Source organism: Lissotriton vulgaris, chromosome 3_1 (genome assembly GCF_964263255.1).
Source record: "Lissotriton vulgaris chromosome 3_1, aLisVul1.2, whole genome shotgun sequence".
Classification (NCBI taxonomy): domain Eukaryota; kingdom Metazoa; phylum Chordata; class Amphibia; order Caudata; family Salamandridae; genus Lissotriton; species Lissotriton vulgaris.
The window spans coordinates 255,622,441-255,641,119 of record NC_141689.1 but is presented as its reverse complement, the minus strand read 5'-3'; the positions used below and the strand labels follow the sequence as shown (position 1 = coordinate 255,641,119).

General features: G+C 46.5%; 1 protein-coding gene across 2 annotated transcripts in view; it reads right to left on the bottom strand.

Annotated features, from left to right (window-relative positions):
• The window catches only part of SMAD4 (SMAD family member 4), a 324,854-nt gene that overhangs the window by 99,932 nt on the left and 206,243 nt on the right, over positions 1-18,679 (bottom strand). Inside the window, exons 5-7 of one of the 2 annotated variants that reach the window (XM_086960392.1) lie at positions 15,960-16,175; positions 13,385-13,504; positions 12,600-12,713 (exon numbers count right to left, since the gene is read on the bottom strand). In XM_086960392.1, coding sequence (XP_086816518.1) covers positions 12,600-12,713; positions 13,385-13,504; positions 15,960-16,175 — 450 coding nt within the window. The remainder of the gene's footprint in view (positions 1-12,599; positions 12,714-13,384; positions 13,505-15,959; positions 16,176-18,679) is intronic. The other variant, XM_086960393.1, reaches the window with a different exon arrangement.

Here is an 18,679-nt window from a genome sequence, read left to right as displayed (position 1 = left end):
ATCGCTCTACCCAGCGAATCAGCTGTATCAAGAACATAACGTATAGTGAACTTGGCCGCATCTCTCCCCTCCATAAGAGCTCGGGAGAGAACTGTCCAAGCCTCCTCTGGACACTGAGGTAGCACCTACTCAACCGCATCCCATACAGAATGGGAATAGCGGCCCAAGATTTGATTTGATTTATGGATTTGTAAAGCGCAGCGAATGCCATTGGGCGTCTTGGTGCTAAATCAGAGTACTTGACCGAGCTGCTCAGCCAGAGCACGGCTAACCCGAACTGAATAACCATGTTTTTATCTCTTTCCGAAAGGAAAGTAAAGAAGGGCTGTTCTTAATTGAGATTGGAAGCTGGTTCCAAGCCTTCGCTGTATACAGCAGGAAGCTTCCCCTCCCCAGCTGAGTTGTTTATATCTGGGGACCTGGATCAGGTTAAGGTTACTGGATCTCAAGGACCTGTTGGGCTGGTACCTTACCAGATGGGTTTTTAGGAACAGAGAGCCTACACCTTGTAGGGCTTTGTATGCCAGACACAAGGATTTAAATTTTATTCTGTTTTTCATAGGTAGCCAGTGCAGAGCTCCTAATTCGTGGGCTTTTGGTTCATGTTTGGGTATGTTCAGCACCAACCGTGCTGCTGCATTTTGTTAGCGTTGGAGTTTCGTAAGATGTTGGGTCTGAATCCACGCATAAAGCGCATTACCGTAGCCTAACCTCGATAAAGCCAACATTGTTACTACTGTTGTGCATGATGTCAGAGGGATGAAAGGTAGTAGTTTCCTGATCATATTCAGGATGAACCAGATCGAGGATGATAGCTTCAAGAGACAGGCAGTGTTCACAGACCACAGTTCAGAACTTGCAGAAGAATAAATCTTCTTGCCAAACTGCTCCAATTTCTTGGATTCCTTGTCTGGTGGAGCAGAAGGAAACGCACTTGAGACGTGGAGGCCCGAACCACCAAACTTTCAGGCGTGGGGGTGTTGGGTGAGGAAGGCAGGGTCGTCTGGAGCCAGGCGATGACGTCAACCCACACCCTTATCCACAGGAGCCCCTGTTTTGGGCCGGGACCAAGTGCCCAAAAGCACATCTGAAAGTGCTTCATTAAACAGCAACAGCGGTTCTGTAGAAAAAGAAGCTGGCTGAAGCAGGTTTTACCCGACAGCCACTGTAGGGAGCTTGAGAGCCTCGGCCGCCCTACGTAGCAGCGTAGAAAAGGAAGCGCTCTCCTCTATAGTACCTGAAGGGGATGGTGAACCAGGCACCGGAGTGTATTTCGGACCACCGGCCTCCGCCTCCTCATCCTAGTCGGGACTGACTCGCACTGTGCTGCGAGAGAGTCTTCAAACCCTTCCCAATCCTCCCCTTCATGCACGAGGGTACGAGGACGTGGGTGAATAAAAGGGTAAAAGTCCCCCATTGGCGTTGGGATCGGTGCCGGAAGACATCCCTCCAGTTTAGGAAAAAAACAAGGGGGACCCAAATGGTGGCCGTGGACCAAGGGTTATAGTCGTTTGAGAAAAACAAAGGTCTAAAGCAGTTTCAGGGATACACAATAATAGCAAAACAAACCATGATAGGCTGCTCTATATTTGTCCAAGTCCAGCCGGACAAGGAATTTATTATCATAACAATAGTTGAATTTAGTGCATCAGCAACATTTCAGAAATAAAGAGCACATTCCTGTGTTTTGACTCGGGACAGAGAAACACAGTAAAGAAGTAAGGGATAGTTTTTGAGAAAGAGAAAGAGGATTTCCAGGCAGAGGAAAGGTGAGCAAGCTGGACACTTTTTAGATCAGTGTTAGCAAGTGTTTACCAGAGTAGTCTATACAGCACTTAATACAAATTGGTTTCACTGTATGGCTACTTAAAAGGTCGACGTTTCGATCCCGTGCTCAAAAATATAATGGGATCATCCCTGAAACTGCTTTGGACCTTTGTTTTTCTCAGGAAGACATCCCTCGGGCACCGTGCTGACGTCGGAAAAGAAGTTGCCGCCGTTGTCGGCCGCCGCGTCGCCGGCATTGGCGCCGTCTATGCCAGTGGGGGCCATGCGGAGTCCACCGGAAAGAACGGGGAGCTCCGGCCAGAGCCATGGAGGCCACTAGGCATCGCCGAAGTCAGGGCCGGAGCCGGCAACGTTGAAGAACGTGGAACAGTGGGGCCCGCGGGGCCCGAAGGCGATCCGACGGGGCCACAAGGGGCGAAGGTACGGGCCATTGCAGACACACACACTTGCAATTCGGCTGGAGATGCCGATGGACCCGGGAAAGGTGGGTAAGCCAACGTAACTGCTCAGGTTCTGGCGGAGCAGCAGGGGTGGTGCCACCTGCCCCCTCAAACCCGGCCCACGACTGGCGAGGGGATTATGAAGAGCGACAACGCTTCTTCGACTTTTAGTGCTTCACCTTACCTGACTCCGAGTGCAAAGACTTCGAATGGTAGTGCTTGCTCTGCAACCGGGCCCTCAACCTCCCACGAGACCGGGACCTGGAACGACGTGGGGCTGACTCCCAGGCCTACAGCCACTTTCGGGACCGCTCCCACAAAGTTTTCGGGGCAGTGGGAACACAACTCGGTGTCATGGTCACGCCCCAGACAGAAGAGACACTCACGGTGCGGGTTCGTCAGCGACATCGTGCGCAGAAAGGCCTCGCAAAGCCTGAAACCGGCCATCCCTATGCACCAGGAGTAAGTTTTACTTACAATTTAATCAAACACTTTAGTCAACAAGTTGACGGGGTCCCGCTCTCTCAAGATCTGCGCTTGCTGGCGCGGAAAAAGAAATAACTGACGCCAGCGCGCGTGGGTGCGTCTAAGTAGCTCCAGTGACATCATCTCGGCGAATACGATGCCAGCGACGCACGGGGAGCCATACAGTGTGACTTCGGCACGTTGATGGAGAACCCCAGCGAGTGCAGGTCGTCGGCCGTGTTGTGGAGGTGGGAGACGACTGTTTGGGTCGAGCCCGCCTTCAACAACCAATTGTCGAGATAGGGGAAGACTGAAACCCCTAATTTGCGCAGATGAGCTGCGACCACCGCCATCAATTTGGTGAACACCCGTAGGGGGCTGGTAAGGCAGAAGGGGAGCACGGTAAACTGAAAGTGCTCGTGGCCTACCGTGAACCGCAGGTAACGCCGGCGGGCCGGCAGGAAGGGGATGTGGAAATACGCGCCCTGCAAGTCCAATGCTACCATCCAGTCTTCTGGGTGCAGGGCAGCTAGGACATGAGCCAAAGTCAGCATATTGAACTTTTCCTTCCGGAGGAAGCCGTTGACACTCTTTGGGGCCAAGATGGGGCGTAGGCCTCCTTTGCCCTTCTTGGGTACCAGAAAGTAGTGGGAATAGAAACCACGTCCTACTTCTGGCCCAGGAAAGAGCTCAATGGCGCCCTTGGCCAAGAGGGCCGTAACTTCCTCCTGCAGAAGTTGCAAGTGATCCCCCGACATGCAGTGGTATTGCGGTGGCATGGCTGGAGGAGTCGCCTCGAAGGGGGAGGGGGGGGGGGGGGGGGGGGGGGGAGGGGGAGTAGCCCCTTCGGACGATTTGCAGCACCCACCTGTCCGATGTGATGGTACACCAGTGGGGGAGGTGATGGCGGACGAGGCCCCCCACTGGCGTCGAATGGGCCTGAAAAGCCGGACTAGGAAGGCTTAGAGGCAGATGCTGCGGGGGCGGGTGTGGACGGACCTTGCTGGTGTTCCCCGGTACCGCCACGGTGGTAACCACGTCCGCGACCGCGTTGAGACTGGGCCTGCGGCCTGTAGCTGGTTGGACGAGTGGGGGCGCCCCTTCCTTGGCCACGAAAGGGGCGAAAAGCGGAAGTTTGCTGCCGTTGGCCTAGGCCCAAGGATTTGGCAGTAGCCCTGGAATCCTCGAAACGTTCCAGCGCACTATCCGCTTTGTCGCCAAAGAGGCGACGGCCATTGAAGGGCATTTCAATGAGGGTAGCCTGGACATCCCCCGAAAAGTTGGCGGATCTCAGCCAGGCGTGGTGGCGAACCCCCACCGTCGTTGCAATCGCCCTACCCTGCGAGTCCGTGGTGTCAAGTCCACACCTGATGGAATAGCATGCTGCATCCCGCTCTTCCGCCAGGGCTTGGGCGAGCCGTGCCCGGGACTTCTCCGGGCACTGTGGCAGCACCTCCGCAACCATATCCCACAGAGAGTGGGTGTAACGGCCCAAAAGGAAGGCAGTGTTGACTGACCGCAATCCCAAACTGATCCTATCTTTTGGATTCCCGATCCGGAAGAGCGGTCGGAAATGCGGTTTGGGATGTAGAGGCCTGTATCACCAGGCTCTCGGGTTGGGGGGGGTGGTGAACGGACAGGAAGCTAGGGTCGCCCGGAGCCGGGCGGTGGCGTCTGGCCACGTTCCGATCCACAGGGAGGCCTTGGAGGGCTTGGACCAGGTGCCCAACATAACGTCGGTGAGGGCTTTATTGAGCGGCAGTAGAGGCTCTGAGGAGCTTGCCTGTGGTCTGTGCACCTCAGTGAGGAGGTTAGTCCTCACGGCCACGACAGGGAGCTCAAGAGTCAAGGCCTTGGCCGCCCTGTTCAACACCCCGCTGTAAACAGCCCCCTCCTCCGAAGCCACTGAGGGAGGAGAGACAAATCCAGCGTCGGGCGAAGTGTCCAGACCACTGGCCTCCCCTAGCTTGTCTTCTGCCCAGTCCAGTCCTCCTCAGACCACTGCCAGTCCTCCTCGTCATCCATCTCCTGTTAGTCAGGGAAAAATGAGGGAGCCGGGTCGTAGGTGAATTGCTCACCCATCGGGGTTGGCGCCTGTCCGACGCCGGACCGGGGCTGGGGACGTCGTACGGGGACGGCTGGGGCCCGGGGAGCCACCGACCCGCTAAAGGCTCCCAAACGGACCTGCGGGGTCCGAAGGCACCTCGACAGGGTCCAACGGAGGGAATTGAGTCCTCATGGCCACGAGGAAGTCACGTGTCTCCTCCAGCGTCGCGTGCAGCCCAGCGTGGGGCTGGACGCTGCGCTTGCAGCTCCGGTGGAGCCGTATGGGCGGTGTCGCCCGAACCCCCGGCCGCATCGCGCGAGCGTCTGGGGAGTCGGAAGAGCGATGACGTCTCTTCGACTTCTTTTTCGAATTCCTCGACTTACCTAAGGACTTGGAGCCCGACGAGTGGTGGTGACTTGTCGAGCGGTGATGACTGCGGCTCCGGGACCGTTCCCTCGACTTCCTCCTAGACCGGGACCTCGAGCGGCACAGAGCCTACTGCAGGAGCTCGAGCCGCTTACAGGACCGCTCCAGTCTAGCCTTCGAGGACAAGGCCCGGCAGTCGGGGCACGACTTGTTATCGTGGTCGGCTCGAGACAGTAAAGGCACCGATGGTGGGGGTCAGTCACCGACATCAAGAGGTGACAGTCCTCGCAAGGTTTAAACCCAGGCATCCCTATCGGCACGCGAGACGAAGGTCGACTTGAGAAGTGATCAAAGTTGATCAAAAAAGTTAGTCAAAAAATGACTAAGAGTACTGCTCTTCCCGTATATGTGCTTGCTGGCGCGGAAAAAAGAACGACGTCAGCGCGCGAGGGCGGCGTCTAAGTACTGCGACGACGTAATCCCGGCGATCAAGACGCCGAAAACGGACGCGGAGCCGCACACTAAACCTAGCGACGAGCAGGGGTAATGCTGACGAAAACTTTCCGGATCCAGTCTGACGCCTGGGGATATTCTAAGGTAAGGAATCTAACACCAACGTGTTTCTTTCAGATGTGTCTCTTTCAGATAGTAGAGTTAACACTGCCATAGCAACAATAATTGAATATCATTATGAACTTTCTTCCTCTCCCCGAATAAGACCTGTGAGGGAAGCCGCGCCATTGTTCATTCCTGGAAGAGGGAATGCAGATGATGATGACCCTAATAGTCCTAATGCTGCAGCCTATTTTTTGTGCAATTGGATATATACGCCCTGGAAAAGGACGGATGAATTCACTTTAAAAGCCGCCTTACCAGAAATAAGGAAAAATCCTAGCGGATTTTATGACGATGTACAGGCAGCCATTGATTCCTGTGTCATGACCTTAGCTGATATTGATATGTTTTTTGGTATGATCCTGCCACCAGATATGCATCGACTTACCCGTTAACAGGATCATGCTGTTGATTTGGGAGGAGACTGGGCTGCCATAGTAGCAGCGATAGGGATAGGAAACCTGGTCAGAAACCTAGTCAGCTCGTACTGGATCTTCCTGGAAACATACTCACTTATAAAAACATTATTGTCCTGGCAAAAAAAAAAAAATAGAAATTGGGCACTTCTTACTGCTTGTAAACAAAAACAGGGAGAGGCCGTCCCGGATTTCTTTACTCTCTTTGAGGAAGTGTTCCATGATTTTAGTGGGCAAGATACATCTATGCCTACAGGTGCACATTTATTTGTAGATCAATTTGTGGGAAATGTACTTCCTTAGATAGCGGTTCGCTTAAAGAATTCTTCGAGTACATGGGCTTCAGTAACCCCGAAACCTATATTAGATATGGCTCAGTAATATCAGAATCAGGTGACCGCTGAGCAAGAACGGAAAGAAGGAAAACTAAAAGAATTGAAAATTAAGGTAACAATGGTCCAGGCCTAAGGACCCCACGCTCGAGGTCGTGGTCAAACGTATGGTCAGACTTTTAGGCAAACACCTCCAGTAGGGCCACCGCGTAGACAAACTCCACTTTGGCCAGATTAATGTGCTTATTGTAAGGAGAAAGGACATTGGCGTTCTGAATGTCCTGTTTTAGCTGCTGGTGGGAGAGGAAGGGGACAAGTGAATGGTAATCAAGAGACTTCAGCTCCAGACAGCAGCTACAACATGCTTAAGCTTCAGAGAAAAATAGGTCACAAAATTATTTTGAACAACGGAGTAATGAATATTCTATGGAGGATTGGGAATCATAGGAAACTATGGGAACACCTTTTGCCTAGGACAATGTAGGATAAGGAGGACCAGTTGAGATACCTGTAGATCAGTCAGGGCCATATTTAACAGCACCATACTTGGGCAGAATTTAAAAAGTTTAGTGATTACAGGGACAACACGCAGTGCGATATTTCAGAAACTGGTCCCTGGGACACCCTTGTCTGGCCAAGTGATTACATCAATAGGATTTAATGGAACATCAACTCCTAGCCCTGTGTCCCAAAAATTGCCGTTGCAGGTTGAGATTTATTACTACAGCCCCCTTTCCACTTCCCCCACATGCTCCAGATAATTTGATGGGACTTGATCTTTTGAAATATTTCCATGCTACTGTGCATTGTTCCCCATCTGGAGTACGTGTCATTTTTTGGGAAAAAGACATTGCCTAAACAATATAATTTTTCTTTATGTTTGGATCTTGATTCTGTTCCTTCATGTGTTTGGGCTACTGCTGACACAGATGTGGGAAGAATGGACCTTTCCCCAGTACACATAAAGGTTCGGGAGAATGCTTCCCGAACCTGTATGTGTACATACAGGTTCCCGCAATATAAAATATCAAAAGAAGGTGTGGATGCATTGATATCTATCATTGACGTACAGGAGTTGTTGAGGAAGTTTCCTCTAATGTATGCAATAGCTCCATGCTCCCCATCCTAAAACAGGGCGATGGGACAGGGGACAAGATTCACCTAATCATGATTGATTTAAGAGAAGTCAATAAAATAGTGATTCCTCAATATCCTGTTGTCTCTGATATTACGACTTTTTTGTAATTAAACCCACCTACAGAAACTGTATTTTCTGTTATTGGCCTCAAAAACGCCTTTTTCTCTATTCGTATACATGAGAATCTATATCTATAACCATACTTCTCCAGTGCTGATATTTTTCATATAATGACATACTTATAAGGTCCCCATCATCAATCCACCACCACACTGTCAGTAAAACAAATTATGCTTGTGTTCGTTCAAAAATATACGTTTCTTTTTTCTCCACAGAGATGTTAGTGTCCCTCCTACCCAACATCTAACCAAAGGTGGTGGCATTGAGACAACTGAGGAGCAGGAGGTTTCAGAGGTATGATGTGGATGCTCCTGTATGTGGAATCCCACGGATACTACAAAGACAATTTTTTGGATTAGCTGTCATAAGAGCAAGGGTAGATGTTCTTATGTCAACCACCACAATGCTTACACAGAGGAGCCATCTTTATATTGTTTCTTTTACCCACCATCAGATCAGCTGGTTTACTCACTACCTCAAATAAATAATATGATTAATGGGGTCATAGACTGTGACATTAACTCCACATTCAAGTTATGCATCTTTCACCTTTTAGGGCCAGTTCGTAGGCTCTATGCTCAAAAGTAGTTTTAATACTGAAAAGCATTTAATGTGTATAAATGTCTCCAGCCTCCTCATCTAATTACTGCTCAGATTCTTGCCTAGGGTGTTTTGCTATTGAGGTGCCATGTTTCCTTTGTCTACACTACATCTATCAGTTATTACTTAAGGATTTACCGCTGATCTTTTGGTCTCCTTGGAAATTGGGAACATAAAGATCTGTTGGCTTTCTGCTTGCCCTACGCTGAACGCACATTAGATGGTAAGTACTAGTGTGATGTGGTTTTATTTTCAGTACCAACCACTTTCTTCCTCTTTAAGATTGGAAAATTATTCAGCTGGTTAGTTTGAGGTCTGAAACTTTTTACTTTTTTCTATATTTGGTAGTGAACTACCATTCTACTTGCTGCCTTTGCAAGATGCCTCACGAATGGTGGGCTTCACATTAAGCATCACACTAGGAGCTTTGAAAGTCAGCACCAAAATAGCCTTTTCCTAAACGTTTCATCAACTAACCTTGTAGCTGTCTCACCTGGAAAAAACTTGGTCTTGGCAGTCAGTCTCTGTGGAACCAAAGCACAAACATAGACCAAGGCAAACAGCCCCCTAGCTAGGTGTTTGGCTCTACCTGGCACTCAACACCTGGCACAGAGGTCTGATATCCCATCCTGATCCAAAGCAAAGAACATACACACTCGTATTTTGTGAAGAATAATACCCGTGAAGGTCGATCAAATCTATTGCCCTAAGTATAAGGCAGAGGACATGAACAGCTCTACCGTTCGTAGAACCCCTCTTTGGAACACTCTATGCCCTCCCAACTACTATTCGTACGATGATAAAGAGCAATATTTAACTCAATCTTAGTATAAAGCATCACAACCTTTCAAGCAGTAATTTACCTGAACTATATGACTTAATGGAATACCATTTGGTTTGTTTATGTTTCTTTCTCTAGTAAGAATGATTTCGATATTGCAATTTGATTGTCTGTAGACTCAATGGAACACAGTGAACTAACTTTAAGACCACACGAGACGAGAGAGATGAAATGAATATTATGAGCCAGACTCAATGCCTTAACAGCAATACTGCATCTTAAAATGTCACTATAAACTCTGCAATCAATGGAAGATCAGAAGATCTGTAGTAGCATTATGAACAATGTATTCTGGAAAATATGAACTATTAAACGATGAACTGTATGTCTACTATTGTTAAAGCTCATTTAAAAGAATTTTTTTAATGGATACTCTGATGTAATACATTAATTTGGATATCACTAACACAGATTAAAGTTGTCATGCACTAATATAAACAAGAGAGGAATATGGGGAAAAAAAGGAATATGCTACTTACCAATATGCATCTGTTCTTGGCATGTAGGGCTGCTGACATTCATATCTGTGCATAGATCGCTGCCTAGTGTTGGGTCCGGATGATTGCACCTCGTTGTCCTGGAAGAGTCTTCGAAGTATCACGAAATAGGTGTCTCCTCCCCTGGACTACAGTGCGCATGGGCATCTTCTCCATCCTCAGATTGTTTTTCGCCATTGTGGCAGAGATGGAGATAGTATAGTAAGAGATGGCCATGCAAAGATATTGCTGCAGCTGCGACAGGCACCGGGGAGGAGGGGGGGCGATATGAATGTCAGCAGCCCTACATGCCCAGAACAGATGCATACTGTTAAGTAGCATATTCCGTTCGAGGCATGTGGGCTGCTGAATTCATATCTGTGCATAGACTGTATGGCAGTATCTCCTCTAGCGGTGGTTACCTGTGCCAGCTGCAGCAGTTTGAAAAAGAGTTTTGAGGACAGCCTGGCCTACAGCAGCTTGCTGCTTTGCTTGCACGGCTACACAGTAGTGTTTTGTGAAAGTGTGTATCGTAGTCCATGTTGCTGCTCTACATATGTCTTCAAGAGGAATATTGCCTAGGAAAGCCATGGATGCCCCCATTTTCCACGTAGAGTGTGCTCTTGGGGGGACAGTTAAAGTGGGTTTAGCCTTTTGATAACATATTTGAATGCATTTAACGATCCATCTGGCTATTCCTGATTTTGATATTGGATTTACTTTATGTTGTGGTGAAAAAGCAACAAATAATTGCTTTGTTTTCCTAAATGATTTCATTCTGTCCACATAATAAAGCAGAGCTCTCTTTACATCCAGTCTGTGTAGGGCTCTTTCAGCTACTGACTGTGGATTTTGGAAGAACACTGGCAGTTCTATTGATTGATTAATATGGAAATTGGATATGAACTTTGGCATAAACTTAGGGTTTGTTCTAAGAACCACCCTGTTAGCATGTACTTGCATGAAGGGTTCCTGAATTGTTAGTGCTTGTAACTCGTTAACTCGCCTGAGTGAGGTAATGGCAATCAAGAATGCCACCTTCCACGTTAAGAATTGCAGATCGCATGAGTGTGAGGTTCGAACGGAGGTCCCATAAGTCTGGTAAGTACAATATTTAGATTCCAGACTGGGGAAGGTGGGTGTCTTGGAGGGATCACCCTTTTAAGAACCTCCATAAAAGCCTTTATTGCTGGTACTCTAAACAGTGAAAGATGTTGCCTGTTTTGAAGGTATGCTGCTATAGCCGCAAGGTGTAGCCTTATGGAAGAGTATGCTAGGTTGCATCTTTGAACTGTATGGAAGCATCTAAAGGGTTGATTTGGTTATTGTTGCAGTAAATAACAAATCTCTTCCATTTAGCTGCATAGCACGCTCTCGTAGTTGGTCATCTTGCCTCTTTAATGATGTTCATGCAGTCTGGAGGCAAGTTATGGTATCCAAATTCTAAGACTTCAGGAGCCAGATCGCTAGGATCATCTGATTGAGATCTGGGTGTCTGATTTCTCCATGGTTCTGAGTTAGAAGATGGGGTGAGAGGTGCAGCCTTTGATGAGGAACTACTGAAAGTTCCAGGAACGTTGTGTAACATGGCTGTCTCGCCCATGTGGGAGCAACTAGGATCAGTCTGAGTGACTGCTGCAGCAGTTTGCGTGCCACCAGCGGAATCAGTGGTGCTGGTGGAAAAGCGTACGCAAATCTGCCTGACCAGTTCATCCATATCGCATTGCCTTGTGACAGCGGATGAGGGAATCTGGCTGCAAAGTACTGGCATTTTGAGTTTTCGTTTGTGGCAAACAGGTCTATCTCTGGGTACCCCCACTCCCTTAAGAATGGTTGGAGAACTTGGGGGTAAATCTCCCATTCGTGAAGTTGCTGGCTGTGCCTGCTGAGCAGGTCTGCAATCGGATTGTCTTTCCCTGGGAGGTGTTCTGCCTGGAGAAAGATATCTTTTGGAATTGCCCACTTCCATATTGGAAAGCTCGATCGAGTCAATGAGTACCGAGCGAAAACAATACAGTCGAAGTCTAAGGCCTTTAGAAAAGTTTTGTTTCTATTCCGAAATTGGAGTATAGGAATAACATCCGAACCCAATGGCGGAAAAAAACAATCTGAGGATGGAGAAGATGCCCATGCGCACTGTAGTCCAGGGGAGTAACCTATCTCGTGATACTTCGAAGACTCTTCCAGGACAACAAGGTGCAATCATCCAGACCCAACACTAGGCGGCGATCTATGCACAGATATGAATTCAGCAGCCCACATGCCTCGAACAAAACGTTTTTCAGAAAAGGTTTATTATTGCTTGCTTTCCACCTCAGTTCAGCGTTCCACACTGCTTTAAGATTCAAAGTTGTGGTGACCTTCTTATGGAAATAGTTTGCCATTTGAGAACAAGCAAAAAGCTGAATATGACTTGCAGATGAAATATCATCATGTAGAAAGTTATGGAACAGAGAGCAAATAAAAAGCTATCAGTCTTTACAAAGTCAACAGATTCACATTCTTTAGAAATAGTGCTTAGCCGAACGAACAAATCTTAACACGTAATAGCTATATGACGCTAATTTTGATTGTTTATCTTCACATTTTGTACCAGAGTTTGTAGATATGAAATGCCTCTTTACTATACTTCATTTGGGAAATTCATTGAGAAGTGGAAAACTAGACCCAATGTACTCTTATCATAAAAATTATGTCATGAAAGCAGGGTAAATAAAAAAACAATAGTGGATGGTATTTACCTTGTATCCTTTAATATGTTCACATGTAGGAAAAATAAATGTAATCGCAGGGAAGGGCACGAACAAAATAAAACTCACAATAAATAGATTCTGATACAGTTTAGATGTGTCTCATGAAGTTGGTAAAAAACAAAATGTATAACTAGAAAAAATGATGTAAAGACTTTGCCTTCAATCTAAGAAACATTCCTGAAGAAAAGGAAAAAAAACTTACAGTAATGTCCAGGATGAGGCATGGGTGGATGATGTTGAAGATGTCCGTTCTGGTGATGAGATATATTAGGTGTATATGCTGCTGTTCTATTTCCAGTCCAAGTTGTAGTGCTGTCTAAAACAGCAACAGAGAAATTTTACTTAAGTGTTACTCCACAACTTTCCATTCTAAAGCTACAACCAGGCTGGGTTCTAATGATAAATACAAGAGCCATGCAGTTTGAGCCCGAAACATAAACCTTTATCCAACATGCAATAATTAAAATCACAACTGAGGAGAAGTAAATTATATAACAAAATGATTAGCAGTAATCAAAAGGGTGCATTTAACAGAGCTGTGGGCTCCAATAACAGCAGTCCCTTCATTATATGTACTGCTCATTGTTGGTCCCCTGTACTAGACCAATACGAACACCATCTCCTTTTCTGCTGTTCTACTATTAGCTACATAATTTCATCAAAACTCCACTTTCTCTTCTCAGCACTGCATGGTTCCTCTCTGCCCACTTCAACAAGCAATTCTTTAACTGCGCTTGAAAAAATGTGCACTCACAGAACTTGAAGGATTCAGTGCGAGCAAATAAGCTAACTGTGAATGAAATCTTTGGGAGTTCTCTTTATCACACCTTCAAGGGCAGGTATGATGCAGGAACTCACAAAAATACCAATAAGGGGTTTTCTTTTATCACGGAACCTATAAAACCCTCGAAATTAAATACATGAAATGGTAGCTAATCATTAACATAGATGAGATATGCGGTCTACGCACAGCATGTATTCACTTACTGTGATGATATGTAGCTGGCTGAGCTGCAAACCCATTCTGCTGTGTCCCTTGTGGAGGCACTGGTGCAATCTGCAAAAGTCCTTCACTATGGCTCCCTGACAATAAACTGCTGGGTTGACCTAATTAAAACAAATATGAAGATGCCATTATCCTACCAGTTCACCATGACAGATAACCTGTCATGTTATTGCTATGCACCTTTTCTGAATGAAGATTCATTTATACATTATGTGATAAACATTGCAACATTCTAATAAGGTGTGTGCGGTTCCACTAACATATCCTAGTTAATTCAACGGAGGCCAGGGTAGCTTAACATCTGCTTGTATCTCTGGAGAAGACAACTTCATGTAATGAGATGAGAATTAGGAACAAAATAAAGAAAAAAACTTGCCGACATGCATTTCAGAAATATCATTATTTTGAATCCCTACTACAACACAAAAAACAAACCAACTAAAAACGGCATGCAACCCGTTCTTCCTTTGCTGGAAATGAAAACTGTGAAATAAACGAGATATTGCAGAATGACAAAATAATACGAGTAAACAAAAATACAAGTAAAAGCAAGATTGAAGGCAGTGACTTCAGGAGAAGCCAGGGTCGCAGCTTTACAAGAGTATTCCTCGGAGGACCTTACAATTGGCAGTAAATTTAGACCAATGGGCAGTTATTTTTATACACAGTTTAAAAATGAAATTATTGCTTCACTTCATAACTGTCTTGAGAAAAGGTTGTTGTAGGATCAATTCGAATCATGGTTCCACCCGTGTAATAAACAAAGTGGAGCAAGAACTGATTCTAATTTTTTTCAGTAATCAACTAGGATTTGAGCATGCCTTACAATTAAACACCATTTGCGGCAAGAATCTGCCTTTTACGCACATCTTTCTGATACTCAACATCATTTTCGAATCCACTTTTACACCAATGACAAATTTACTTTTTTCATCTGACCCACACACTCTGATACACTTGCTGCAAAACGATCTCGGCTATATCAATGCCTAAATAAATCATTTTCAAAATGTCTTCCTTTGCTTATAACGTAGTAGTGATTTTGCTATCAATTCCTCTGTATGGCACTCGGGTCTTTATGCAATACAATTTTTTGTTAGTCCAGCATGACTTCCAAGACGGGGTCCACATTTCAAATAACCTGGCTGGTATCATTCTAAAAGTTTGAAATATAGAGAAAACAGTATTTTCGTAATCAAAACACTGAAGACCTGCCAATCTGTTTCTCAAAGCTGCTGGTCACATAAAGGAGCATAAGGCTGCTTCCATTCATTCTGCAGATGCACATTCCTACACATGCACATTCCTACACCTCCTTTCAAAGCCTGGTAGTGTGGTTCATCAATTAACTAACTGGTGAACAGAGGCGTAAGAAGACCAGGTACTTGAAGCAGGACATAAACATAAATTTAGACTAACCTACACAAGCCAGCTTTCTCCTATTCCCCAATAACTGACATATAAGTATAACTACAATAAAGAAAGTAAAGAGGATAGTGTAACCAATGTTCAGTAAAATAATGTTTGCGAGAACATCACTGTCGGTACAAAGTACCATCTCAGGGATTCACAAATAATGAAGAGTATTTGTTGAATAGCCAAAGTATCTGAAAGGCAAATGTCTAAGACCACTGGGGACGATTTAACTGAAGTAGACTATGCTTATACTATGTAGGGAGAGGATGAACCACGTCTATGTTTAATAATTGCGTGGAAACATAGTTAGAAGTACCATGTCCCTCTTCACAGTTAAAGCCAATATCCCACTGGTATGAGCCCCTGACAGTAAGATCTTACCCCACCTTTTGCAAACATTAAAGGTTGTGTTGGGTAGAAGAGACTTCCCTAAAGTCCAACTCACAATAGGAGCCCTGGAGGTTAACTTCTAAGCACCTGCCATTTAGATCCTCCGCCTTGTAAGTTATCAAAACTGGTCTGGCTGACCTAACAATGAAGGTATCATCAGTATAGAACCTATGCCAGACTGTAAATTTATCTTCCTAGAAGGGCTGAATAAATAGGGCAAGAGTTTAATCTTTGAGATTTCGAAGTCTCTTGCACGATGGAAAGAAGGTGGGAAATTGACAGTACAAAAAAAAGTCACTTTATCTTCTTGTGCTTCTGATAAGAGTGAGGTTCATGAATAAGAGACAAGCAGGCCCACCTCAATCAAGTTATACCTATAACTAGGAAATATTTTGAATTTGCTGTACAGAAATAATGAGCATGCATGGTGAGAGAGACTTTAGGTAAAAGAAGCAGACCACCTAACAATTCACTAACGATGTGGAGTTTGGTTTGCCAAGACAGGTGCATTAGTAAGTCGTAATTTTTAAGAAGACTGTTTGTAAATGGTTGATCGCTGTTGGGTGGTAATTTTTCTCAAATCCAAAGTCCTAATAAGGAGCAGGCTTTAAACTGTATAAACAGATATAACTGTACAAATACAAAATTGCAATCTCTACTTTCACAGTCTCCTTCGCTTTAAATTACGATTCTCAAAAGTAAACTACGTCAAAGCAAAAGAAAAAAAAAATTCAAAACAATATAGCTTACTTGTTGATGCCACAGGAATGCTGGAAAAGCTAGAAGCACTTGGAGTACTGGGTTCAGAAGCCAGCAAGGAAGAATTGCTGTAAGTGTCAGAAGATGATCTGTTGCTTGCTTGGTGTTGGATGGTTTGAATTGAAAGGCCATCAGCAGACGATAAGGACTGTGGTCCTTCAACATAGTCATGAACGTATTCATCCTTCACTAACATACTAGAAGGAGCTGGGGAAAAATAATACACCTGTTAAATCTTTATACACAAAGCATGTAAGCAATCCATTAAGTAAGAACAAATAATGAAATTAATTTGATTATCAGCCCCTTTCAGGGGCGATACAGTAAAACCCTTCTGCTCCTCGTTAGAGTCCATTCTATTGCGCTCCCCACGCTCCAAAGGCTTTTGGTATCGTAGCGCTTTCAAGCTCATCCTAATCACCGCTGCTGATAGTTGGTCTCTCGCTTTGCTGCCATTATCATTTGCGCTATTTCTTTGTTATTATTTGTGATTTCGTAGCACTACAGTGCCTTTGCATTGCTCTCATTGTTATTTGTATTGCTCGCATTGTCATTTGTAGCTGCCTGGTAGCGCGAACCTACATGATATTACACTGCTCGCATTGCTTTTAAAGTGATTTGTGCCCGATTGCGCCTCTGCCCATATCTAGGAGTCACCACAGATTGTGCCCCAGTCTCGCCCTGTTTCACTTTCTTTTTTGCTGCCATTTTGTTGTTGTTGTGCCTCATAGCCCGTCTCTCCACCCCGCTCCCGCCTCCCAGCTGCTCCTCCCTCGCCTGGCCCCCTCCACTATCCACATATGTCAGAGCAACAGACGCGCCCTATGCGTGCCGAAGGTGCGCCAAAGGTAAGCCCGTCTACGCCCGTCTGCGCCTGGACCGCGCCCAGCGCCAGACCCCCTGGTCCCCGCAAAATCCACTCCACCCGCGTAACGTACGACGCCGCTACCCTCTTAGCACTTAACCCCGGCCGACTCTCAAACTGCTACCAAGCCGCCCCAGGACACACCCATGGATCCTTCACCTGCCACTCCTGCAAGTTCGACTGCATAAGGACCCACACCAAATCCACAGATTCCAAACATAGCTCCGACACTAACCACCTGAAGTGCATCCTACTCAACACCTGCTCGGTCCACAGACACGCCATTGAACTTTGGAACCTACTCGACACTACATCGCCGGACGTCGCCTTTCTTACAGAAACCTGGATGAACGCATCATCAGCGCCCGACATTGCCATAGCCATCCTGGACGGCTACAAGATCATCGGAAAAGACCGCATCAACCAAACAGGAGGAGGAATCGCCATCGTCCATAAGACCACCATCCGCATCACGACCAGTTTCGATGACATCCTCACAACCGCCGAACACCTTCACTTCCAGATTCACACCGACCCTAAGACCACACTCAAAGGCACCCTCATCTATAGACCACCCGGACCCCGCACACAATTCAGCGAAGACATCACAGACTTCATCAGCCCTCACGCCCTCCCCTCCGAGGACTACATTCTACTAGGAGACCTCAATTTCCACATTGGAAAAGAACAACGACAGCAACACCACCACCCTTTTGGACAACCTCGCCAATCTCGGACTCAAACAACTTGTTGACACTCCCACCCACTTTGCCGGGCACACGCTCGACCCAATCTTCACCTCCAGCAAGCACATCTCCTTTAATCACACCACAGCTCTCCATTGGATGGACCACTACTGCGTTCACTTCAACTACAAAAAGACTACGACCCACAACCACCCACAACCAATTCCCATGAGAAACTGGAATAAAATTACCACCGACCAGCTCTTCACATCGCTTAACCAAAACCCTCCTGCAAAATCATCGGACCCAAACCAAGCAGCCACCAACCTCGCACAATGGATCACCCACAGCGCTGACGAATTAGCACCCTTGAAAAACCATCAAATCAAGCAAGGCAGCAAAAAAGCCCCCTGGTTACTGATAACCTTAAGAAATCCAAGAAGATCTGACGCACCCTCGAGAAAGCCTGGCGAAAAAACCCAACCACTGACAACCTGGCCACCTTCAAGAACGCCACCCGCAAACACCACCAACTGATCCGATCCACCAAGAAATCAGCATTCAAGGATCGACTCGACAACAACGCCCACAACAGCAAAGAACTATTCAACATCGTCAAAGAGTTTACCAGCCCCACCGCCGGCACCAATGACATCACTCCCTCCCAAGACCTCTGCGACTCCCTAGCCTCGTTCTTCCACAACAAAATCGCTGACATTCATAACAGCTTTGGAGACCAGCCCACCCCACCTACCTCCGAACTAAAACCCCCCTCCAACAACCTTTGCGCCTGGAACCCAATCACCACTGAAGACACCATCCGCCTGATGAACACCATTCACTCAGGATCGCCAACCGACCCATGTCCCCACCACATTTTCAACAAAGCAGACTCCATTATCGCACCCCATCTCCGAGACGTCATCAACTGCTCCCTCAACTCCGCCACCTTCCCGGAAAGCTGGAAACACGCCGAACTCATCGCCCTCTTGAAGAAACCTACAGCAGACCACACTGAACTCAAGAACTACCGCCCCATTTCGCTCCTCCCATTCCCTGCCAAAGTCATTGAGAAAGCCGTCAACAGTCAACTCGCCGCCTTCCTCGAATCCAACAAATCCCTCGACCCTTCACAGTCCAGCTTCCGAGCCAAACACAGC